Here is a 20,741-nt window from a genome sequence, read left to right as displayed (position 1 = left end):
GTTGGACAACAAACATCAGCGTTAGCTTACCGTGCAACGTCTGGGCAACCGGAGGATCCGGTTTATAACTTTATAACTAACCTTTGCTATTATATATTAAGAGCTAAACATATTCTTGAGCTTGCTAATACTTCTGTACATCACAACTAATTTATTGCATTTTACTATACAAATTATTTGACTTCAAAGACTCCAGTCTTTGAAGTCAAATAAACAATTTTGTTAAGTTATTACTATAAGATGGAACATAAAAAAATAGCTTTTGAACATGAAAATTATAGTTGTAAACAGGACCAACATACTTCAAAATAAATGCCAAAAGTCAACAACTATTTTTTATAAAATACAGGTATAAATAAATATTTTGTTAAAAATCAAATGCTATATAAACCCAGCCGGTAACACTTTATTTGAAGGTGGGTGAATAACACCTGTCATGAACATGAATAAGTCTTCATGAGTATTTATGACTGTTGTCATAAAGTGTCATTTGGTAAATCATGACACTTTTAATACAAAGTTATTGTTGAAAATGTCTTCGTTATGACATCTTGACATTAATCTAGACAAAAATTATTAAAATGTTCAGCTAGTTCCTCTTGAGCTGGTTCAGTTTCATAATATATATATTTTTTCGTTTTCTTTACAGTTTTTGTCTTTTAAGTGCACAAATGATTCCTTGTGCAATAACTTATGCTCTGTAAAAAGTCTACCAGACAGAGAAAATTACCACCACTCAACACTTAAATCTGTTTTTAACACTTTGGAGGCTTTGACTTGTTTCTCTTATATCTCCAACAAGCACTGCTCTTGAAATATGTTCAGACCTCAAAACCACTTCCACCAGTACAGTGTGGCTTTGTGTGCCGCATCACTCACTATAATTGAGTTTTGAAGCCACTTGGAAGAACAGAAAGCTGCTTTTTGCTGCGCTAAAAGAAGAGAAGTCTACATTTGTAGAGGTTTAAACATGACTTTTCCTAACTTGTTTTATTGATTGCCAAACAAACTTGTTAATTTTGTCGACCTGTTAAAATTGAACCTGGACTTATTTTTTTTTCTACGTTTTTGCATGTTATTCTTGTTCTTGTTGTTCCCATTTCTGTTTTATTATGAAAAATGTAGAATTTTTTTAGCCTTGACATTTTGAATTTCCTGCCTTTTATCACCTGTTTAACTTTTGCTATCAATAATTCAAACATTTCGATTTGTTGTTCATAAACTTCTGTACAGTGTAGATAAAATATTTGCATCTCCTGAACTTTTCACCTTTTATTACAACCAACACACAGCAAAATGTTTACAGTAAATTTTATGTGAAAGATCAGCATGTAGTAGTGACATATTGTGAAACTGAAGGAAATTATTTACTAGTTTTCTACTTTTTTGATGAAAGATGAGGTTGTGGAGAAGTCCAAGTCCAGGGTTATGTCATAAAACATTATTCCATGGAAGAATGAGTACTAATCGGATGAAACCAAAACTAATATTTCTAGCCTTTTTCACAGCCACAGTCTTTGATTCCCTAATCTCACCTGCATGTTTAGAAAGCACAAAACATCTGGTTTAAATAAAGTATAAAATCATCTCTTTTAGAGATCTGAAAACTGATGATGAGCTTCAGCTCTTCTCAAAGAAAAGTAGATATTAACCACAACATTTAGATGTGCAAAGCTGGTGGAAACGTATTCCTAGAGAGCCGAAGCTGTAGTTGCTCTGAAGGGTGGTGTCATATTTTGAGTTAGTTTCCAGATTTTTACTGATGAAAACCTTTAGAAAGTATAATTTTTCCCCCACTTTGCAATAACGCTTTACTTCGTGTTGGTTAATCCATAAAATCTACATAAAATGTGCAGAAGTTTGACTGTATAGGGAGAAATCTCAAAGTTGTGAGAACTTTATGCTGCTATTACCTTCTGCTGCTTGTCTTATTTGCATTTAATCCATCCATTCTCTTCAGACCCTGTGTATTTTTGTTTGTGCCCATTTAGGCATGCCATTACTCAAACTGGCACTTTCAATATTGCACACACACAATTATGAATTACAAAACGGCAGATCGAATCGGCTCTTTACGCCTGAGTTTTCCCCAGAATTTCGCTTGGAAGGACATTTATTACTAGACGGCGTGTTTACGACAGACCAACGTCGTAAATCTGCACACTCCTTCCCTACCAGAGGGCCTTCAGCAACAGTTAGTGGTGTGTTTTGAAGACTGCCAAATTGCCTTTCAAAGTGAAAAACTGACTTTACAGTCCCTCTGTTTTATTTCAGGTAACCTCGCGCTGGACGTTCCGCTGCCCCGGCTGTCCTCAGGCCCTTTCACACGACGACTCGCACTTCCACGAGCGCCACAAATGCATCAACTTCTTTGTCAAGGTGTACGGTTACATGCCGCTGCTATACACGCAGTTCAGAGTGGACTCTGTGCTGTTTAAGACTCGTTTGCCCCACGATAAGACAAAGTGCTTCAAATTCATCTAGCCTGGGGGTCGAGCGTCTTCGCAGGCAGCCGGGGGGGGGTGGAGATCGACGGACTGAAACATCCACTGCAGGTAGTGATGAAGACTGACGGCTGGACTGCAGGATAAACATGCAGGAGGAAGCTTTCGGGCTTGGATTTTGTGGAGGTGGATCGAACGTTTAACCTTAACCAGCTGGAAATTCAGAGTGTAGGTTGAGAGAAACCACTGCCGAGAAATGAAACCTTTTCAGCGGACGTCACTTCTTGTTTTGTTTTTTTTTACACGCCTTTTCAATCCTGTTCAATCATTAACCACTAGTTACAGAAGATATTTGCACCTCTTACCTGCCTGCCATGGAAAAGCAGGCAGACCTACAGTGTACAGAAACTCTTCACTCCTCATGGTGGAGCTTCAGAAGTAACAGATGGAATTGTGGCTTCAGCTGAGAGCGATTCAGTTGAAAACTGGTCTTCAAACTCAAGCACTGATGGTCCTACATATTTTATCGGACTCTTCTTTTTTTTTTTTTTTAATAATGTCGTTTAAATGTGTAAATTTAGGTCTAGTGGAAACTTTGAGACCTCCCTGCCTTTTGGGAAATCAAAATGACAATGGCTCAGTCCAATCATGTCTTAGCAGCGTTGCGTCCTCCAGAGGGAATTCACTTTAGCGGTCACCATAATGCCTCAACTGTGTCAATAAAACCAACAATCATGCTGTCCAACTCAAGTCATTTTTAATGAAGTGATATTAACCAAATGGCTGAAAATGATTAAATATCACAAAAATCGACAGTTTCAGTAGAATGTATTATGGATGCAGATGGAGGTCTGTACAACCATAGTCAGAAGTTTATATACACTCATCAGCATAAATCCCATATCAATGGGTAAAAATACATTTCTGTGATTATTAAATGCAATAATTTGGCTGAGCAAGTTTCAATTTATTTTGGATTTTTTTTTTTGTTTGTTTACACATTATACATACACACACATTTTGGGGGGTTTCTGATTAAGTTTATACCTTAACAACCATCAGAATGATCCTCACATAACCCAGGCTGAATGTTTAACCTCTGACCCCAGTAGAATCGGTAAAGTTCAAATAAATTGGTTTGTTCTCCATGTGAAGTGGAGGTTATACATTTTCACTAGAAGGTCTATTCTAATACTAGTTTTGACTTGCCCTGCTAGACCATTCAACTTTATCCTCATCATGTCCATGAGGAGTGTATGTAATTGATGTGAGCTAAAACAGTTTGGAGGTTTTAGTCCTCCGTTTTTCCATTCACTTTGTGAAATACACCAGTGTCACTGGAAACGAACCAGATCAACATTGTTAAACCAGCACAACTGCCCTTGACACTTGGTAGTGTGCTTAGATTTAAAAATCTCCAAATAAACTTCCTGTTATCGTGACAACCCTCGTCTCCACTGACGGTAAAAATCCTCAAGAAGGAATTGGGCTTGTCCATGTGGGCAGCTGCAGATTTCAATCCGGTTTGAATGTGCTGATGTTGGACCGTGCAGTAGTTGTTGTTCAGAACCCTCTCAGTTTGCTGTAGACCATGATGGTGACATTTCAGCATGTTGTGTGCGATTGAGCTTTAGTGGTTCTTGAACGTCCTTCCCAGTTTCCTTTCTTCTGACAGATCGAGTTCTGACCCAAACCGCGAAAACGTGAACATAGTTGAGTGTTTCAATGGTACAATAATACCAAACCAGATCAAACATGGCGTTATTTTTCCTGCCCTACAGTCTTTCGTTTGATTTTAGTTTTTTTTTTTTTTTTTTTTTGGCATTTATAAGTATGGAGAAATAATTTTCATCCCATACTTTAATCTCTATACTATTGTCTACTGACATGTTCTTTCTTCTGCCTTCAGTTCCCAGTTTGTTTTACATTCACTTCCTTTCCTTGTCCATTGTCTCTTGCTCCCTCACTTCCTTGAGCACTTTATTTCCTTCCTTGAGTGAAATTTTTCTCGTTATTCTTTCCTGGTGGAAAAGTTTAAACTCTCACGTAGGAACTGTGTAGGAACCATTACTATTGATGTGAATATAGTGCTTTAAGCTGCTTCAGTGAGGGAAATCAAACCAATTATAAAATAATCTCTATTAATTCTGCTAAGAAGAGTTGTCCAATATTCAGCCAGGATCTTGTCAGAAACTTTGGAGTTGTAAATATAGATATTTAAGCGAAACTTATGCGGCAATTTTTTTATGCATTGCTGAAGTTGCAAGAAAAAAAAACTGTTCAAATGCATCAATGTCCATCATGTCCATGAGGAGTGTATGTAAACTTCTGACTAGAACCATACACTTGGGTCATTAAATCTGAAACTACAGGCAACAGTTTTTCTTCCTCTGTCAAATTGTGACAAATTTCCCTCCTACTAGCACATTCAGATCCTGCTAATTAATTTTGTTTTATCTCACGGAGGAGCAAGGGTAATGATCTGAGAGAAAAAATGGTCCAAAACAACAACTCGTTGATCTGGCCTCTAAAGATACTTGATGTGCTCCCGTTTTCCTTTGCTACCATCCGTGTGCTTGTACTGAGCTCACAGCATGAGGCCTGTTCCCAGAGTTCGGAAAGCTTGGAATGTCGAATGTCATCACCGTACAGCAAGTCCTGCCTTTGCGGCACAGATCTGGAGCGCATCTCATGTGGATAGTAACTTTTTACATCTGTTCTTTTTACCTTTTGCTTGATGAATGTTTCTTTTTTGTTTGTTTTTGCCAAATGAGTACGATGTCTGCAGCTACACGGCATAAATCTGCAAGGTGCTCACTAAAGGGATGCAGAACGGTACGACCCTCATCAAACCACCGAAGCCTAACCCATCATGTATTATAAATCCAAAGTCTCTCGTTATTTGACTGTCGGTTAATTTTCTGTAATCTTAATATAAAACTCGGAGGAGCAAAAAAAAAAAGAAAATGGAAGCTCAAATTGGTGTTCTTTCCCAGCATTTGTACTCTGTGAGGATGCTTTTATGGAACTTTCACAACATTGTGTATATTTATTAATGATGTTATTAAAAAGGCTGTTTTTAAACTTGATAAGACATGCAATAAAACCATAATGTTGTGGTCGCTTGTTCCTGATCACTCGGATCCCAACCTAAAAGAGACATCCCATTAATGTTGCTGCCAATGAAAGCCTTGTGGTGCCTCTGACTCGAGGGCCAAATGTATGGAATCAGGCCTGTTTTCCTTAGACTAAATTGGAGTCGTTTTTTATTAGACGTGTTGCAAAACGACCAAAAAAAAACAAAACCACATTTCCTTATTCCTCTGCTATTACAAGCAGCCTGGCCCTTGTTCCAGGATATATGTAATTACCTTTCGATTCTGACCAAGTCCTAAGGGCTCAGTTTGGGTCAGTATTTCTCCCTCCGTGTATTCCCCCCCTCCGCCCCCCCTTCAAGCATCAGTGGCACAACTAGTTTTCTGTGGCTTGAAGCAGAATCAATCTAAAAGGCTGCAGTCACCCTGCAAGGTGTAAATATTGATGAAAATATGCGCTCCTTGGTCTGGCTCCAGCTACCTGCACCGCTGCTTGTGCTGTCAGACTGATGACGGCGTCAGACATGCCATTCAAAGGCCAGATGAATGGGAATAAAAACTTGTCTAATAAAAAAAAAAAGTTCTCGACTCATGTCCTCATTTTTATGTCTACTGACGTCTTTTGACTTTCGCAAAGGGAATTCCTACCTCTTGAGTTTTAGTACATTTTGTCACCTTACAGCCACAAACATCTTTTTTTTTTTTTTTTTTTTTTTTGAAACGGACCAACACAAAGCAGCTGTGAACGTAAAACGATTCTCTGGTTTTCAACGTTTTTAACGAGAAATAAATCTGGAAGTTTTTTGTCGTCCATATGTTTTCAGCTCCCTCTGAATAACACAAAAAAAAATTTTTGCTGAGCAGTTTTCAAGCTGTGGGGCACAGATTCTCAATTAGGTTTAGGTCAGTACTTTGTCTCGAGTCACAGCATGTTCATTCGTTTGTAACTTTGGCCATCTGTCCAGAGCTGTTGTCCTGCTGAAAGGGGAATCCTCTCTTCAGTTCCAGATCTTTGCCTCCGCCAATAGGTTTTCTTCCACAGTCGCTCTGTATTTAGTTCCATCTAACTTCCCATCAGTTCTGACTAGTTTGTCTACCTTTCTGGAGGAACAGCGCTCCCACACCATGATGCTGCCACCACGGCTCTTCACTTTGGGCATTAAAAGTCTTTATCTGCCCAGTGCTTTTCTTGGTTTTTAATGATTCTGTTTGTTGAATAATTTTCTGCAGCAAACCCTCTGAACAGCTGGACTGTTTACCAATTAGGAGAATCCTGGATTTTATTTATGGGTGTCGGAGTACAAAACGCAAACCACTTTCTTTTTTCTTCTTTTTTTGCAAAAGCCGTCGGAAACCATTTGTCATTTTTCTCTCCACAATTCTGTGCCGCTTTGTTTTGGACTATCATACGAAACCTGAAATAGATAAATAAAAATTTAATACAAACTGACAGTTTGGGTACAAACACTTTTGCAAACACAGTATGTGACTATTTCAATGAGCAAAATTAACTGAAAACATTTCTTCACAATTGCAAAAAACTTCAGCTGGAAATATTCAAAGGGTCTCAACAGCATATGATAATTGGGATGTGGGCTTGTAAAAGACAAACTGTAAAACATGCAAATAAAGCAGAAGTTGAATTCCCCTAATAATTACCTACTGACACTGAAATTGAGTGTTAACAGTGTCATATTTTTCCCTTAATCCCAGTTCCTATGAAGGCACTGAAGGTTTTACTCAATTTTCCGTGTCTGGTTCAGTATGGAATAAAGTAACTTCAAAACCTAAGTTTTTCTCCAAACTCTTAATCGTTTTCATTTTTAGTCACTCACACATCATTTAAACTGGACCCATGTGTGTTAACATGCCAAATAAAGCACTGACACTTCATTTTATGGGGGGGAAATTTTATCAACAAAACATATCAAACTATTAACAAAAGAACTCAAGTTTAATATGGAATAATCCAGTCCAGATTTCACAATCTCCCTGCGCCATGGACTTTGAAACATGTTTTCTAATCTAGTGAAAATGCCAAAGGAAAAAGAAGTAAGGGGGGGTAGAAACAACAGTGGAATGATTTCATTTTTTACACTCAAGCAATCTCTTTTAATAAAAGAAATAAAAAAAAATGAACCGTTAGTAATTCTGGATGCGTTCTTCGTTAATTTGAAATTAATACCACTGATGAGGTGCGACCGCAGCACGCTTCGACAGAACGAGAGCAGAGCGGGCAGCCCACGCCTCTGAAGCCGAGCCAGCTGGTGGAGGGAAGGGTGTGACTCTGGAGTTTACATTTGTCCTCAGGGAAGATTTTTTTTTATTTCTTTCTAGCTCACAGCTGCTCTCACAGATCAGCATTTTAGCATACAGGTAGAATCTTACACCGCTCCTGCCAAATATTTGTTTAGCCTTTATGAAACATATTTTCAATTAGGTATATATATATATAAAAAAGAATATGATTCTTCTGTCTTTAACTCTGTTGTTTTTTTTTTTCTTTATTCCTCGCTTCAGCTCAGGAAGCACAGCTGAGGTTGCCATCAGCGCTGCCCTCCCAGTTTATTGGGACTGTGCGGTCTTTTGCATACTCCTCCTCGGCCCGGCGTGATGCGCCGTGTTTCTACATGAACGAACATGGCAGAGCTGTCAGAAGGCTGAACGGTGAAACGGGCTCAGTCTGTGTTACACAGGAAGGGAAGCTGTCCTTCAGTGCACACGGCATGCAGAGCTGCGTCCAAATCCCGTGGGAGACTCGGCAAGCGCAGGGAAGAAGTGCACCCTTCCTGCGTCATGTGCATAGTGTTTCAGAGTTATGCAAATGATTTATAAAAACCATGAAAGATAGTTCTCCAAAAATCATTAAAAAAAAAAAAAAACGGAGCAAACCAACTAATTTATCTTGCATAATGCAGTGTGCATGTAAACATATCGTAAAAAGAACAGCTCGTAAGCATAAGTTGCAGCATGTTGCAGGACTCTTGTAACAATAGTCCACTCTTTGCATCTTCATTTGTCAGTGCTGGAGAAATGTCTGGTATGCTGGTGATAGCTGAAGCCCAGAAAAAAATTGGAAGGAGTCTTGCCGGTCCGGGACCAAACTCTTTGGTCCGAGATTCAAAGGCTGAAGCCGTCTGGACGGTGTTGCGTCATGTTGGTCCTGTAAACACTTGGTGAAAATAATCTCTTAATAGAAAACAAATTGTTTTTACTTTTACTTTACAGTGTTTTTTTTTTGTTGTTTTTTTTTTTAACAGTGTGTCGTTCAAAAGGCTGGAGTCGGACGTATGAATCCTTCTCCATGAAATCAGCCCTGTGGCAGGTTACAGGGCAGCCATGCAGTCTGGCAATGAGGACCGGGAAGCAGCGCCCACCCTCACACCTGAATTCACCGCACACAAGAACACTCGTACGCAGAAGGTGTTTCCTGCTCTTCCAGAGCGTTGGATGCTCTTTACAGTTGCTCCATAAATCCTCATAAAGCGTCTCCTAGGTGTCGGTCAGAGTGTGCCAGTGGCAGACCTGCTGCCCCTCTGCCTCCCTCATCTCTGTCCAGTGGGATTGCTGCTCCTCGGTGGTGCTGCTGTGGCCCAAGGAGACCCAGCCCAGCCTCTCCCTGGGCCTCATGCTGCTCCGCCTGCAGAACACGGACACCACCAGCGACACCTCGGACAGCTGGAAGAGCGCCACCTGGAAGACAAACGTCTCCTTGTAGGTGGGGTTGGGCTGGCCGCGGCACACGGCCGTCTTGCGCTTGGACATCTCTTTGCCCTTGGAGTCCAGCATGGTCAGCTTAACGTAGGTGTCTGGAAGAAGAGACGCGCGGGTGATCAGGGATGGAGTGCCATCAAGTGGTTAAAATTAGGCACTGCAACAGACATTTTAATAATGAACATAAAGTACCCTTGGATGTTTTACTCTTTTCTCGATTGCTTTTACAAATCAGTCATCATCAACAGTTTGGCTTCTTTAACCAGAAAATGTACACAAAAAAAAAAAACTCCTTAATGCCAAAGTGAAAATTAGTTTAAAGACAAATTGTTGCCAGTAATCTCTCAATGAGGCAAATAGAGATCAACCGAGAGCTGTTGGTAGTTACAGCATTTAAAATATTATCCTAAACACTCCACTTTTTTTCTTCCTAATTTTGTCAAAAATTTACATTTTTGTATTGTTTACATGTTGTTTTAAGACAAAATAACTGTCCACAACACCGTATAAAAATAACCAATATGTCTTTTGAGATCCATATACTCCGGCTAAACAAAAATAGAATTTGACATTTTTATTTCCCTTTGTCAGATTTACCACTGTCCTTTTAAATAATTTTATATTAATTTCTGTTATTTGTTGTTACACTTGGCTGTGACAATTTCATTTAAACACAATGAGAGTGAAACAGAGCATAAAAAATTTATATATCAATATATATCAGTGACATGCGGTCAGGGGAGGCAGGTGAGGTCATCATGGAAAAATTATATATAATAATAAAATCATTTATACTGCTATTTTCACCCCGTGGTTTGTACTATAAAGCATCTATTTTTTTACTTAGCTTAAGCAATTCTGATTAGTTTTTTCTTAAAAATCGCTGGATTTTCGCATTTTCCCATTCAGATGCTCAGAAGCGAAGCCGGTGAGGCAGCAGCGAGCTGAGCCGCACCTGGGATTGCGCAACCTCTCACCAACTGCACTGGCTGCCGTACTTTGAGAGCATGTTCGTCCTGTCTGTACGCCAGCAATAAAATGGCTAAGAAACATTTAATATATGGAATGATTTTCCATATATTAAATGCAATGAACCTCACCGCACGTCAATGAGATATAAATATATATATATATATATATATATATATATATATATATATAAACTGACATTCTGAACTGCATATCACTACAGTTGAATGAATGATTAGGGGTAGTTTGATTCTTTAAATTAAGTCATTTTTTGTTTGTTTGTTTTCTTTTTTCAGAAGTAATCATTTCAGTCTGAAGAATGCAGATTGACCTGCTGGACCATACCAAAAGTTTTAAACTTCTAGACTCATACATTTATTTAGCCTTACCTCTCATGATATACAGCTGTCCCCCTACGAAGTGTTTCACACAACAAAACAGACCGTCTGAGAGTGGACGCACCCCACGGCACACAGGAGAAAGGAAAGAAGAAAGACGGTAAACTTAGCGAATGTGATGAGAGAGAACTGAGAGTTCTCTCTCAGTTGCAAATTGCATGTCAAACTGACTATTAAGTATTTTTGATCGCTGTATAGAGAAGTAAAATTTGTCAAGATGAATCTCTCTGGGAGTTAAATGCAACTCCTTTCCAAAAGCAGATACGTAGCCTGCAACATCAAAAGAAGTCGCCAATGTTTCATTTCCCAGACTAGTATTTATTTCTGACCAGAGTTGGATTCAGCCATTTCTCTGGCACGTCCCAGAATTCTCCAAGGGGTTAACATTAAATATTTTTGTTCCTTAAATGTGAAAAGTATTCATCCTTTTCCATCTGGAATGTGAAACTTGCTTCCTAGACTGCATCTCTAATGAAGGAATCAATAATTCTGCAGGAGAGAGTTTGACAAATGCAACATCTGTAGCACTTTGTAAAGGACGAGCTGGACCTCACCAAAACTAGAATAAAAATGCTGAGTCAATACCTATTTGTAGTTTTAAATTTTGCGCTGTTGTATTTTACATTTTCAGTGTGATTTGACCTTTTTCTCCTTGTAGCAGCCAGTTTGACAGACAGATATTGTAGCGAAAGAAAAATGAAATTTCAGTAATAGAAAATTCACAGCAAGCTGGAACTAAATTCAAGAGATAAGGGCTTCCACATCAGTACTTTAGTACTTACTGACAGGTTTATCAGAAGCTGTAGTTTTGAAGTGGCTTCCTTGTATAACCTCAGCAGAAAGCTGTCCTGTGGCAGAGTTATAAATGAGACCCAGGAGGATCTCTGGCAGCGATGAGTCTTCGGTGGAGCGGTAGGACAAAGCACCTGCGCTACGAGACACACTTACAAGAGAGCCACAACCCTGGCATGATAGAAAAAAACAACAAAAAAACAAGACAAGTTATGCAACTTCATGTGAAGTCAACTTAAAGGGGGGTAAAATTTCACAAGATGTTCTCACTGTAAGTTCAGAGCCAGGCTCCAGCGTGACGGGCAGAGCGATCTTCCCCTGCAAGTTCAGCTTAGTCAGGTAGAACACCTTCTCTCCCAGGACCTTCTCCTTTTTCATCCGTCGGATGCTGTACAGGCGGAAGCGAACGGCGTAGTCCCCTAGGGCCTCCTGTTCCACCCGGGAAAACTTGAATGTTTCCGTGAAAACGGGACACGGACCCTTCTGCACGCCCGTTTTGGCCCGCTGCTTCTTGGTGGGGAGCAGGACCAGGTGGACCTGCCAGGCGATGTTGCCCGTCTGTTTCAGAGCGGGGATGTCGGTGGCGGCCGTCACCGTGACGGCCAACCACTGCTCAGTAGAATCGTATTCGAAGGCGACGTCCAGCGTGCCGTATTGTGCGATGGGCTCTGGCTCGTAGGCCGAAGGAAGCTGGAGACCAGAACCGTTCTAAAAAACATTAAAAAAAAATACAGAGGGGTTACATTCACATTCTGGTACTGACTGGTAAAGTAAACATTAACTCTTTGCCAATGGTAACCACTTAAATAATAATAATTAAAAAAAATCCTGAGGTTAGGAGTGGGCATTTATCGTATCGTGTATCATGTATTGTGATAAATTTCTTATTGTGATAATAATTTTGATTTATAGCTATCACGTTGATTTCAAGTAATGATGTTTTGTATTGTTGGGATTGTTTGTTTTAGTATTTTCTCCACTGTTTGTTCAATGAGGGTATCAATACCTATTAATAAATCTGAAAATATGATTAAATACCATTAACTTAGTGATACAAATCACGTCTCTCTGTGTGCAAAGTAGCGACAAATAGTTCTTATTGTCACATTTATTATCAGTACCACAAAATGTTGCGATAAAACTTTAAGTGCATATCGCCAACCCCAACCTGAGGTGTAATTTTTCATACCTTTTTCTAAGTATTTTACTTTACCACAAAGTAGCACATAACTGGGAAGTGGAAGAAAAAATATTAATAAATATATTAAAGCTTTTTCATTAGACAGAATAGTCTAGTCAAAACTCCAGATCGAACTCCAAGGACTGTAAAACTGACATTCACACACAAACCCCCATCCAGTCTGACAGTTATCTTGTAAAGGCAGTTGAACAACAATCTCAGTCTCTCAATGTTCAAACTAATAGCGACTTTAGCAGTAAATGCGGTAAAAGGTGGTTCTCTGAAAAGCACACGGTACTTTTCAGAGGAAAGGAAATTAAATCCTCGTGCCAATTTCCTTCTATTTAACAATCATCAACGACTGTGTGTTGTTATTTCAAATGCAAGATTCAAGGTCTATTTACTGAAATAACGTGGTGGTGCACAGCAATTTTACACTCTTCCCTGTGGTACTTTTCACAGAATATTTGATGTTAAACCATTACGAAAGTTTATTGATTCATTAGCTGAAATAATGAGAGTCAGAACCAACCTCTGGGCTCAGAACAGCAGTGCTGTCACTGGGAATGTCCTCCTCACAGCCTTTGTTGAGGTAACTCTCGGTGTCCTGCTCCACGCTGGCCTCGCTGGAGCAGCGAGGGCTGTCGGATTGCTGCGGGGACGGCGGTCTCCTGACTCCTCGTTCTGAGCGTGAGGACTTGCGTGTGCCTGAGCTCACGTGTTGGTACGGCGGAGGCTGGAGCTCAGTCAGAGAGGAGTCTTTCTTTATCCTCTGAATACTGGCAGCTGGAGTCACCGCAGAGGCGGAGAGGGACAAAAGACGAGGTAACATGAGATGGAATCACTGTTATTTGAGATTTACTGTGCTGTGCAGAAACTTTCATTAGGTGTCCTTTGGACTCTATGGTTGAATGGCTGCCAGAATCAAAATTAAAAAATGTTTTGTCCACAGAGTTACTGTCTGGGTTTGCTGCCAGCTGTCTTAAGTCGCTCATTCATGCTAACTCAGCAGATTTAATGCTTTTTACAATTTTGTTCATCTTATTGATGACTTATCTATTTTTCTATTCCCATCTTTTGAACTAAATATTTATCACCTGTTCTGAGGGCTGTGCTGTAGTTCCTAGCTTTGCCACCAGGCGGCGCGGCCGTTTGTGGGTAGTATTTTTTTCACATATCAAAATATTGTTCGAAAAGCCATTATAATACCGCCTCCTGTAACACAATGTGGATGTAAAGACTACATTTGTAAAGTTTGAAATTTTAGATTTTGAATAGAAAGCATATATTGTTTACTCTAAATTATCTTTGCTGTCCTTTGAGTTTTCTGTATTCATTACCAGCTGCCATCTGACTGGGCGCCAGTTAGCTTAGCTTAGCATAGCATTAAAACCTTTTAGCTAAAAAATAAACACTTTATGGACCAGTGATGCTAATTTGATTCATACTATTTTCATTGTGTATTCAGCCAACAGGATGTATGTGTAATTCAGCAGATAAATATCAGATAAATAATCTTAAGCCTGAGCTAGATTCTACAGAGGTTTACTAATGTCTTCTATCGTAATAAACAAAACAAAAACAAAACTCAAGTTGTTTTTGATTTTTTTTTTTTTTTTTTAGTGAATTTCTTCAGGACTGGAGGCCAAAGCTTAACCTGCATCATGTGTAGTATATTGGCAGATTTATTTTTTTTAATTCAAACGTGCATCTTAAATTAAGTAATTAAAAGCATAAATCTGCGTTTACCTGTCCTGTCATAGAAAATTAGTTTTACTTGTAGATGCTTGGAAAAATATGGCAAATATTAGTAATTATACCAGTAATTACTGGTATAATTACTGATACCAGTAATTATACGATGGTACAACAGTAATTATGCTATGATAAGCTGTAATTACTGCCTGTATTTTCTTTGTTATCTGTGATATGTTTCTTCACAAACTATTCCTCATGTCTCTAAATTATTCTGAACGGGCCGTGTGCCACCTTTAGACTTTAAATACATATTTTTTCTTACCATACTGGTTCAAAACAATGTTGCATAACTAGAGAGAAGACCATATGTGCAGGCTCACCCTGTTCGCTGGAGGCCTCACTGCTGTACCCTCCCTGCTCACTGGACTGTTTGCCTTTGCTCCACGCAGACGTTATGTTCTGCTGGGTCACACCCTCCGGGCTTTTATCTTCTTCGCTGTTTGATACAACTCCATCTGTACAGGACATATGGGCGCTTTAGTTCAAGCGTTACATTTATCTCTTAAGTAATGGTGAATGCAATTCTTAAAGAGGCAAGAAGAAGGAAGGACAACACTCCGAAATGTTAAGAGTGGAAAGTTGAGGAGGGATCCAGAGTTTGGTGTTCACACAGAAGCAGCTCACTCTGACCTTGGTTTCCTTTCTTTTTCTTCTTGCTTTTCTTGCTTCTGTCTTTCTTTTTCTCCACATCTAAGTTTTCCTCAGGTTTCTTTGAATTCTCTTTGTCCTTTTTCTTATCCGACTTCTTCTTTTTGACTTTAGACGATGACCTAGATGGCTCGTCCTCTTCCTCATTGTCTGCTTCTCTCTCCTGCCCCTCTTCGGCTTCCCCGTCTTTTTCCTCCTCCTGTTTTGATGTCTTTGTTTCTATTTCGCTGTCAGCTAAGTAAGAAGTTTTATCGCACTCATCACTTTTTTGCTGAGCAGATATTGGATCTTCACTCTCATTTTTCTTCCTTTCTTGTCCGTCTCTGTCATCTGTCTTCTCAGAAGTTTCATCTTCCTCTTCCTTCCCTCCTTCGTTGGCTTCCTCTCTGTTTCTTTTGGCTTCTGCTTCTTTCTCCAGCTGCCTCTCTCGCCTCTCCTTTCTTCTCTGCTCTCTTTTTTCCTGCATCTCCTTCTCCTCCTTCTTCCTCATCTCTTCTTCTGCCAGCTCGGCCTCCGTCTTTTTAACTCGCCAGCATCCGTCCCTCCATTCCCACTCCAGTTGACTCTGGGAGTTCTGTCCCTCGGTTGCGTCGCTGTTTTGGTTGTTTTTCGACCCGGTCTGGCCAGCGTCTGAGTTTCTCTTCATTTGCCACATGCTTTTATTACTGGCCCTGCCCTCTTGCGAGCCGGAGGCCTGAGCAGCATCCTGGCTCCTGCTGTTTTCCCCCTCCTCTTCCTCCTGCACCTTATTGATGATGGTGGTAACCTGCTCGGTGAGCTGGTCGCTGACGGCATATGTGGCATCGCTGACTGCGTTGGCCAGATCATCCACACGACTGGTGACTGAGTCCAGGATGGAAGAAATGTTGACAGACGGCAGGGTCGGCTGGAAGCTCTTGAAGAAGGCCATCTCTCAGTCGGGGGATTCTATTACACGCTGACCACAGGGTTACCTCATCAGAAGCACTGACACAGACATGTGGTGGTTAGCAGGGTGTGATGCCATCATCACAGTATGTACATGCATTCACCAGCTTGTTGATAATAGATTCTAGCCTACACCGGGTAACTGTTTACTGCTTAGCTGTGAAGCCGAATTTTAAGAAAATTCACATTATCTAAGTTCTCCTTAGTACAAATTTGGCCCTACATATAAGTCTGCTTTCAGTGTTTTTGTTTCATTGTTTTTAATATTTTAAAGTACCAAGCACTGGGCCACCTTTAGTCAAGTGTTTTTGTCAAGTTTCCTATTTGTTAAGAAAGCTGACTCACCTCACTGTAACCAAATCTACCGAATGTCATAAATGAAGTTGATTAATTAATTGATGCCAGGATTTCATGTTATGAACAAATGAGCCCATGATAAATAATTTCCTACTTGTTTTCACCTCTTATGGGAGAAACAAAAGGTTAATTCAACTGAAAACCAAACTAAACCGTAAAGAGTTTGGCTTAGTTTAATTTTTAACTTAAACTTTTTAAGTTAAAATAATAATAATAATAATAATAAGAAGAAGAAGAAGAAGAAGAAGAAGAAGAAGAAGAAGAAACTACAACAGTCATGCGGTTCTTGTGTGCAACCTTTAAACTAATTTGTTGATAGATTTGTTCGCCATATCTATGGGACTTTGAGTACATTTCTTGCCCACAGCTCTCTTCAAAATGACCCCAAAGTTAAGATTCGGTTTTGGACGTTAAATTTTCTTCAGGTGACGCTGAATTGTTGATTTTACATTATGTGTGTCTTTGAAAGAAAATCCTTCTGTCTTGCAAACACTACAACGCAGTTTAGACTTATGAATAATACAGGAGAACTGTTTGGTTGTTGACCACTTCACTTCTGGTATTTTAATTCATTTTAGAGGTTCTGCAAAGTCACTGCTCTTCTATATTTTCTCCGGGTATAGCAGACTATCTTTGCAACTGTAAATATCCCACGCTGCGAGCATTTTTGTAACCAATAACTGAGAGCATTTCTGCTCATATGGCCAGTCTGTCAATGTGTTGAGTACCTTGGTGGGGGTTCTTTTGTCCATTGAGATGCGACAGATTGTCGGGACTCTGCACAGACAGTTTGTTGCTGAGGTAAAGAAAAAACAGAGCCATCAACGCCACGAAGGCTGCAATGGAAGACAAAACACCCAGAAGTTCAGGAGAAACTGTGGAAGAGAAGAGGAGAACAGACAAGAAAAAGAGAAAGACAACGAGAAAAAAAAAAATTAGGAAAATGCAACAATGCAGTAAAAACAAAAATTTACACCAAATCTTTTTAAAGAACCGGAAAATCTTCTTAGAGCTGAGCAATAATAACACACAAAACTGAGTTACTGTAAAAACAATCATCTATTAATAATTTATTATTTAAAAAAAAATAAATAAACAGCTCACACTGAAATAAGTAAACTTTTCAGGCAAAATGGTGAGCATTAGCTGCTGTGAGTTGAATCAACCATTATTCCTCTTACTTCACAGGCAGACATAAGCCGCGGTGGTGTATGTAGGCCATCCACACTTCATGTAACCAAGCAGGCAGCCCTGTGCTATTTTTACTAGAGTCTCAAAGGAGCAGTATCTAACAGAAAAGTATATTCAGTAAAGACCGAAAAATCAGATTGGACCATCATTTAGGAGGCTGTCAGGCAGATTAGATGCAGACTGAGCAGCTTTTTTTTAACCATTGAAAAGAAAGAACAGCTAGTAAGGAAAATACTTTTTAGACAAGATTTATAATAAGAAGTGTAATTTTGTTTAGTTTTTGAAATATATTGAGATATGTAGCTTAAACTCACACTGACGCATTTTAATAATGAAGCAGATTTAAACTCTTCAGGTACAGTATGGAACTATATTGCAGGATTAATGGACAAAAACCTTGGAGCCAATGACAATGGTGTATTTTTATCATTTTCACTGCTGGAAATGCTTTATTCCAGAATTCATTTGCCTATGGAAGTGTTTCTGCAGTTGATGATCTTTATAATTCAGTTTCTTGGCTCAGGAAACTGATTTTATTTCTCTAGAATACTGGTCATTTTGCCTTCTCGTACCAACAGAGCATCGGTTCAGCCTTTGGGACATTTTTTTCTATGTTCTCTATATATTTCATCAAAATTGACAAATTTACCAGAGAACTATGTACTATGGTTTAAAATGAGATTTATTTCGATGAACTGAAGTAGGTAAGAACAAAATAGCCGCATGTTTGCGTGAAATGGATCAACAAATTAGTGAAGGATTGAACCGACTCTAAGACAATTCAGAGCTCTAAGAATTGATGCAATTTGTCCTTGGAAAACACCCCTTCACACATACATACACACACCTGTAATATGAAAATCCGTAAAGAGCTCAGTTTTTTATTAATTAAAATGACTATCTTCAACTTTTTACACCTTTCTGACTCTTTTTTTGTTTCCTACAAAATCCTGCCAAGGATCCTGGAACTGATTTCAGTAAAAAAAAAAAAAAAAAGTCTCAATTGGGGACATTTGTAAAATGCCTTTGAAGAATGAACACCAATTTATTCTTTGCACCTACCTTTGTGCATGTCATGTTATCCCACATAGTCACGCTAAAAGCGTTTTCGTAAATGCAAGCTTTGTTTAAAATCGCTCTGACCCCTCAACATGAGGTTTGTGCCTTAGGAGCACACACACACACTAGACAGCATTTTTACCAGATTTTGCTGAAAATGTAGTATATAATTAAAACAAAATATGTCATTTAACACTGAAGATAAACATTACTTCCAGTCAAACCCACAAATATTCAAATAGAGCATTAAAGCATTTAAAATGTTGCTTCAGGTTCCCAGCGTTGCTGATTAAAATAACTTACGAAGCTTGGTTAACATAAGCAGTCATGTTAGCTCTGGTAATCTTCCTTAAATGCTGTGAAAGTGAACTAAACTTGGCATGGACAGACCTTTCTCACCATAGCAACAGGAAAGACACTGTCTCAGCTTTTTCAAGTAGTACAGCATGCCTGCTGCACCCTGCCAAAAATGACCAATGCTCAATCCTAAAGAATGGCAAAACACAAGTTAGATAATAAAGCGACCGCCTTACCTTATAACTGCAATTGTGTTAAAATCCAGATATAGTTTGTAACTTAACACACAAAGTCATCCAGCTCTGAGGTAACCACGCATGTAATAAATCCCTCACGCTTAATCAGATCCAGTGGTTTTAAGGTTCACGTGTCAACTCTCACTCCCGACTGAGCCGGCATGACCTCTGCAGCGGTGGGCACATCAGCCGTCTGTTAAAAACTTCCAGCTTATGGCACTGGCGCTAAAGAGATGTGATGACGCTTCATACATCACTCTGCTCTGTAAATTTTAACAACAGCTGAATAATTCAAAGGCCCGGGGTAACCTGAGGAGTTCATCGATGTACACTTGAAAGCGGAGGAGTTTATATGATCCCCAACATCTCTTTTGCCAGCAGAGGTGATGCCTCTCTTTCCTTCATAAGTGTTTGTGTTCAGGGTTTTTTTTTTTTTTTTTTGACCTGACAAAGTAAACAAGGAAAACCTAGCTAAATTAGTCTATGAACTGAGATTGAACTTAGGACTCTGAGCATTCAATCAGCTTGCTTTTCCAGCTAATGACTCCTGCAAGCTAACGAACGTGAAAACGCAGCCGCTGAAGCGTTCTGAAATGAATAATGCCCTCAGAGAAATGTGAGCTCGTCTCAGCGAAAATGAAAACTAGGGAGTGTAATTAATCTGTCAGATTTATGCAAAGTTAAAGTAAAAACTAAATACGGGTTCAAGTCTTTGGAGCAGAGGACGGTGCAGTTTAAGGAGCGTGGTTGTTGAGAATACGGAAGCGTTGCTTACACATGGACACCTGGAACGAAACAGAACCTACATGCTGAATAAATCATGCACACACAAAGCTGCCTTCTTTCGCTGAGGCGAACCAAAACTTGATACGGCATACATAATTCACCGAAACACTGTATTATTCTGAGGACAGTAAAAAAAAAAACAAAAAAAAACATTTATTTACAGTAAATGTAGATTTACTGTAAATAAATGTTTTTGAAGACATGGTCTTACCTCGTCTAGCACAGATGAGTTCATGAGCACCACAGTTTCCCCCCCTTCCTGGAAGACACAGAAATAATAATAATAATAATAAAAAGCTAAAGAAACAGGATTACTGATTGAACTGTCAAAACATGTACTTTATTCCCTAGCTGAACGATTTTTTATTTATTTATTTTTTTATTAATCCAAAACAATATTTAAAGACATATTTAATGCACTGCACCTAAAATAACCCTGCCAAGGATCCTGGAAATGATTTTAATGTCATTACAACTTTGCAATCAAAACACATAAAAAAAAATGTATGTACTTTACATGCATAAAATATATTTCAGCAAGTTGAAACTAGTTTTAGAAGTCCAGGGATGCAGCTGGGATATCATTATTCAATGTGTTGTTGTTGTAACCTTCTGAAACTGTATACAAACAGTACACTACTGATTTTCCCTTTCCATTTTTATAGCATTTAACAATATGCAGTTCATAGTAAATAAAGCTTAAACACCATTCTTAAAGTCTGACCCAGTGGTATGCAATTTGATCTCCAGTTCATCCGGTCCACCATGGATTCTTTTTCAAAACATTCTGTCATAACTCACAGCTGCTACATATACTATTTGTAGCACTTCTCAGAAAATGATACACAATGCAGGGAGTTGTCAAACGGTTTTACATGAAGATGTATGCT

General features: G+C 39.1%; 2 protein-coding genes across 3 annotated transcripts in view; one reads left to right on the top strand and one right to left on the bottom strand.

Annotated features, from left to right (window-relative positions):
- extl3 (exostosin-like glycosyltransferase 3) overlaps positions 1-3,189 on the top strand; it is a 42,015-nt gene extending 38,826 nt beyond the window's left edge. Inside the window, exon 6 of the mRNA XM_015057614.1 lies at positions 2,275-3,189. Coding sequence (XP_014913100.1) covers positions 2,275-2,484 — 210 coding nt within the window. The 3' untranslated portion in view covers positions 2,485-3,189. The remainder of the gene's footprint in view (positions 1-2,274) is intronic.
- Positions 3,190-5,186: 1,997 nt separating this feature from the next.
- Positions 5,187-17,100, bottom strand: syt14b (synaptotagmin XIVb). 2 transcript variants are annotated; one of them, XM_015057632.1, is made up of 8 exons: positions 17,011-17,100; positions 14,981-15,964; positions 14,671-14,805; positions 13,125-13,378; positions 11,683-12,120; positions 11,403-11,583; positions 10,612-10,668; positions 5,187-9,348 (listed from the first exon to the last, which is right to left on the bottom strand). In XM_015057632.1, exons 2-8 carry the CDS (start codon positions 15,906-15,908, stop codon positions 9,032-9,034), a joined length of 2,310 nt encoding a protein of 769 aa, XP_014913118.1. In that variant the 5' UTR covers positions 15,909-15,964; positions 17,011-17,100; the 3' UTR covers positions 5,187-9,031. The 2 variants fall into 2 exon arrangements, with proteins under 2 accessions (XP_014913118.1, XP_014913109.1); XM_015057623.1 differs by lacking the exon at positions 17,011-17,100 and having other exon boundaries at positions 14,981-16,499.
- Between the last annotated feature and the right edge of the window lie 3,641 nt (positions 17,101-20,741).

Source organism: Poecilia latipinna, unplaced genomic scaffold (genome assembly GCF_001443285.1).
Source record: "Poecilia latipinna isolate Pla-1442-1.1 unplaced genomic scaffold, P_latipinna-1.0 Scaffold61, whole genome shotgun sequence".
Taxonomy (NCBI): Eukaryota; Metazoa; Chordata; class Actinopteri; order Cyprinodontiformes; family Poeciliidae; genus Poecilia; species Poecilia latipinna.
Note: the sequence above shows the minus strand (reverse complement) of the source record. Positions and strands in the feature narration are given on the sequence as shown.

Coding starts and splice junctions, on each gene's coding strand:
- syt14b (XM_015057632.1), bottom strand. CDS start 15,908: ATGGCCTTCTTCAAGAGCTTCCAGCCGACCCTGCCGTCTGTCAACATT. Junction 13,379..14,670: donor TGAGGCCTCCAGCGAACAGG/GTGAGCCTGCAC, acceptor CGGTGACTCCAG/CTGCCAGTATTCAGAGGATA. Junction 9,349..10,611: donor ACAGCTGTATATCATGAGAG/GTAAGGCTAAAT, acceptor CTCTTCTTCCAG/ACACCTACGTTAAGCTGACC.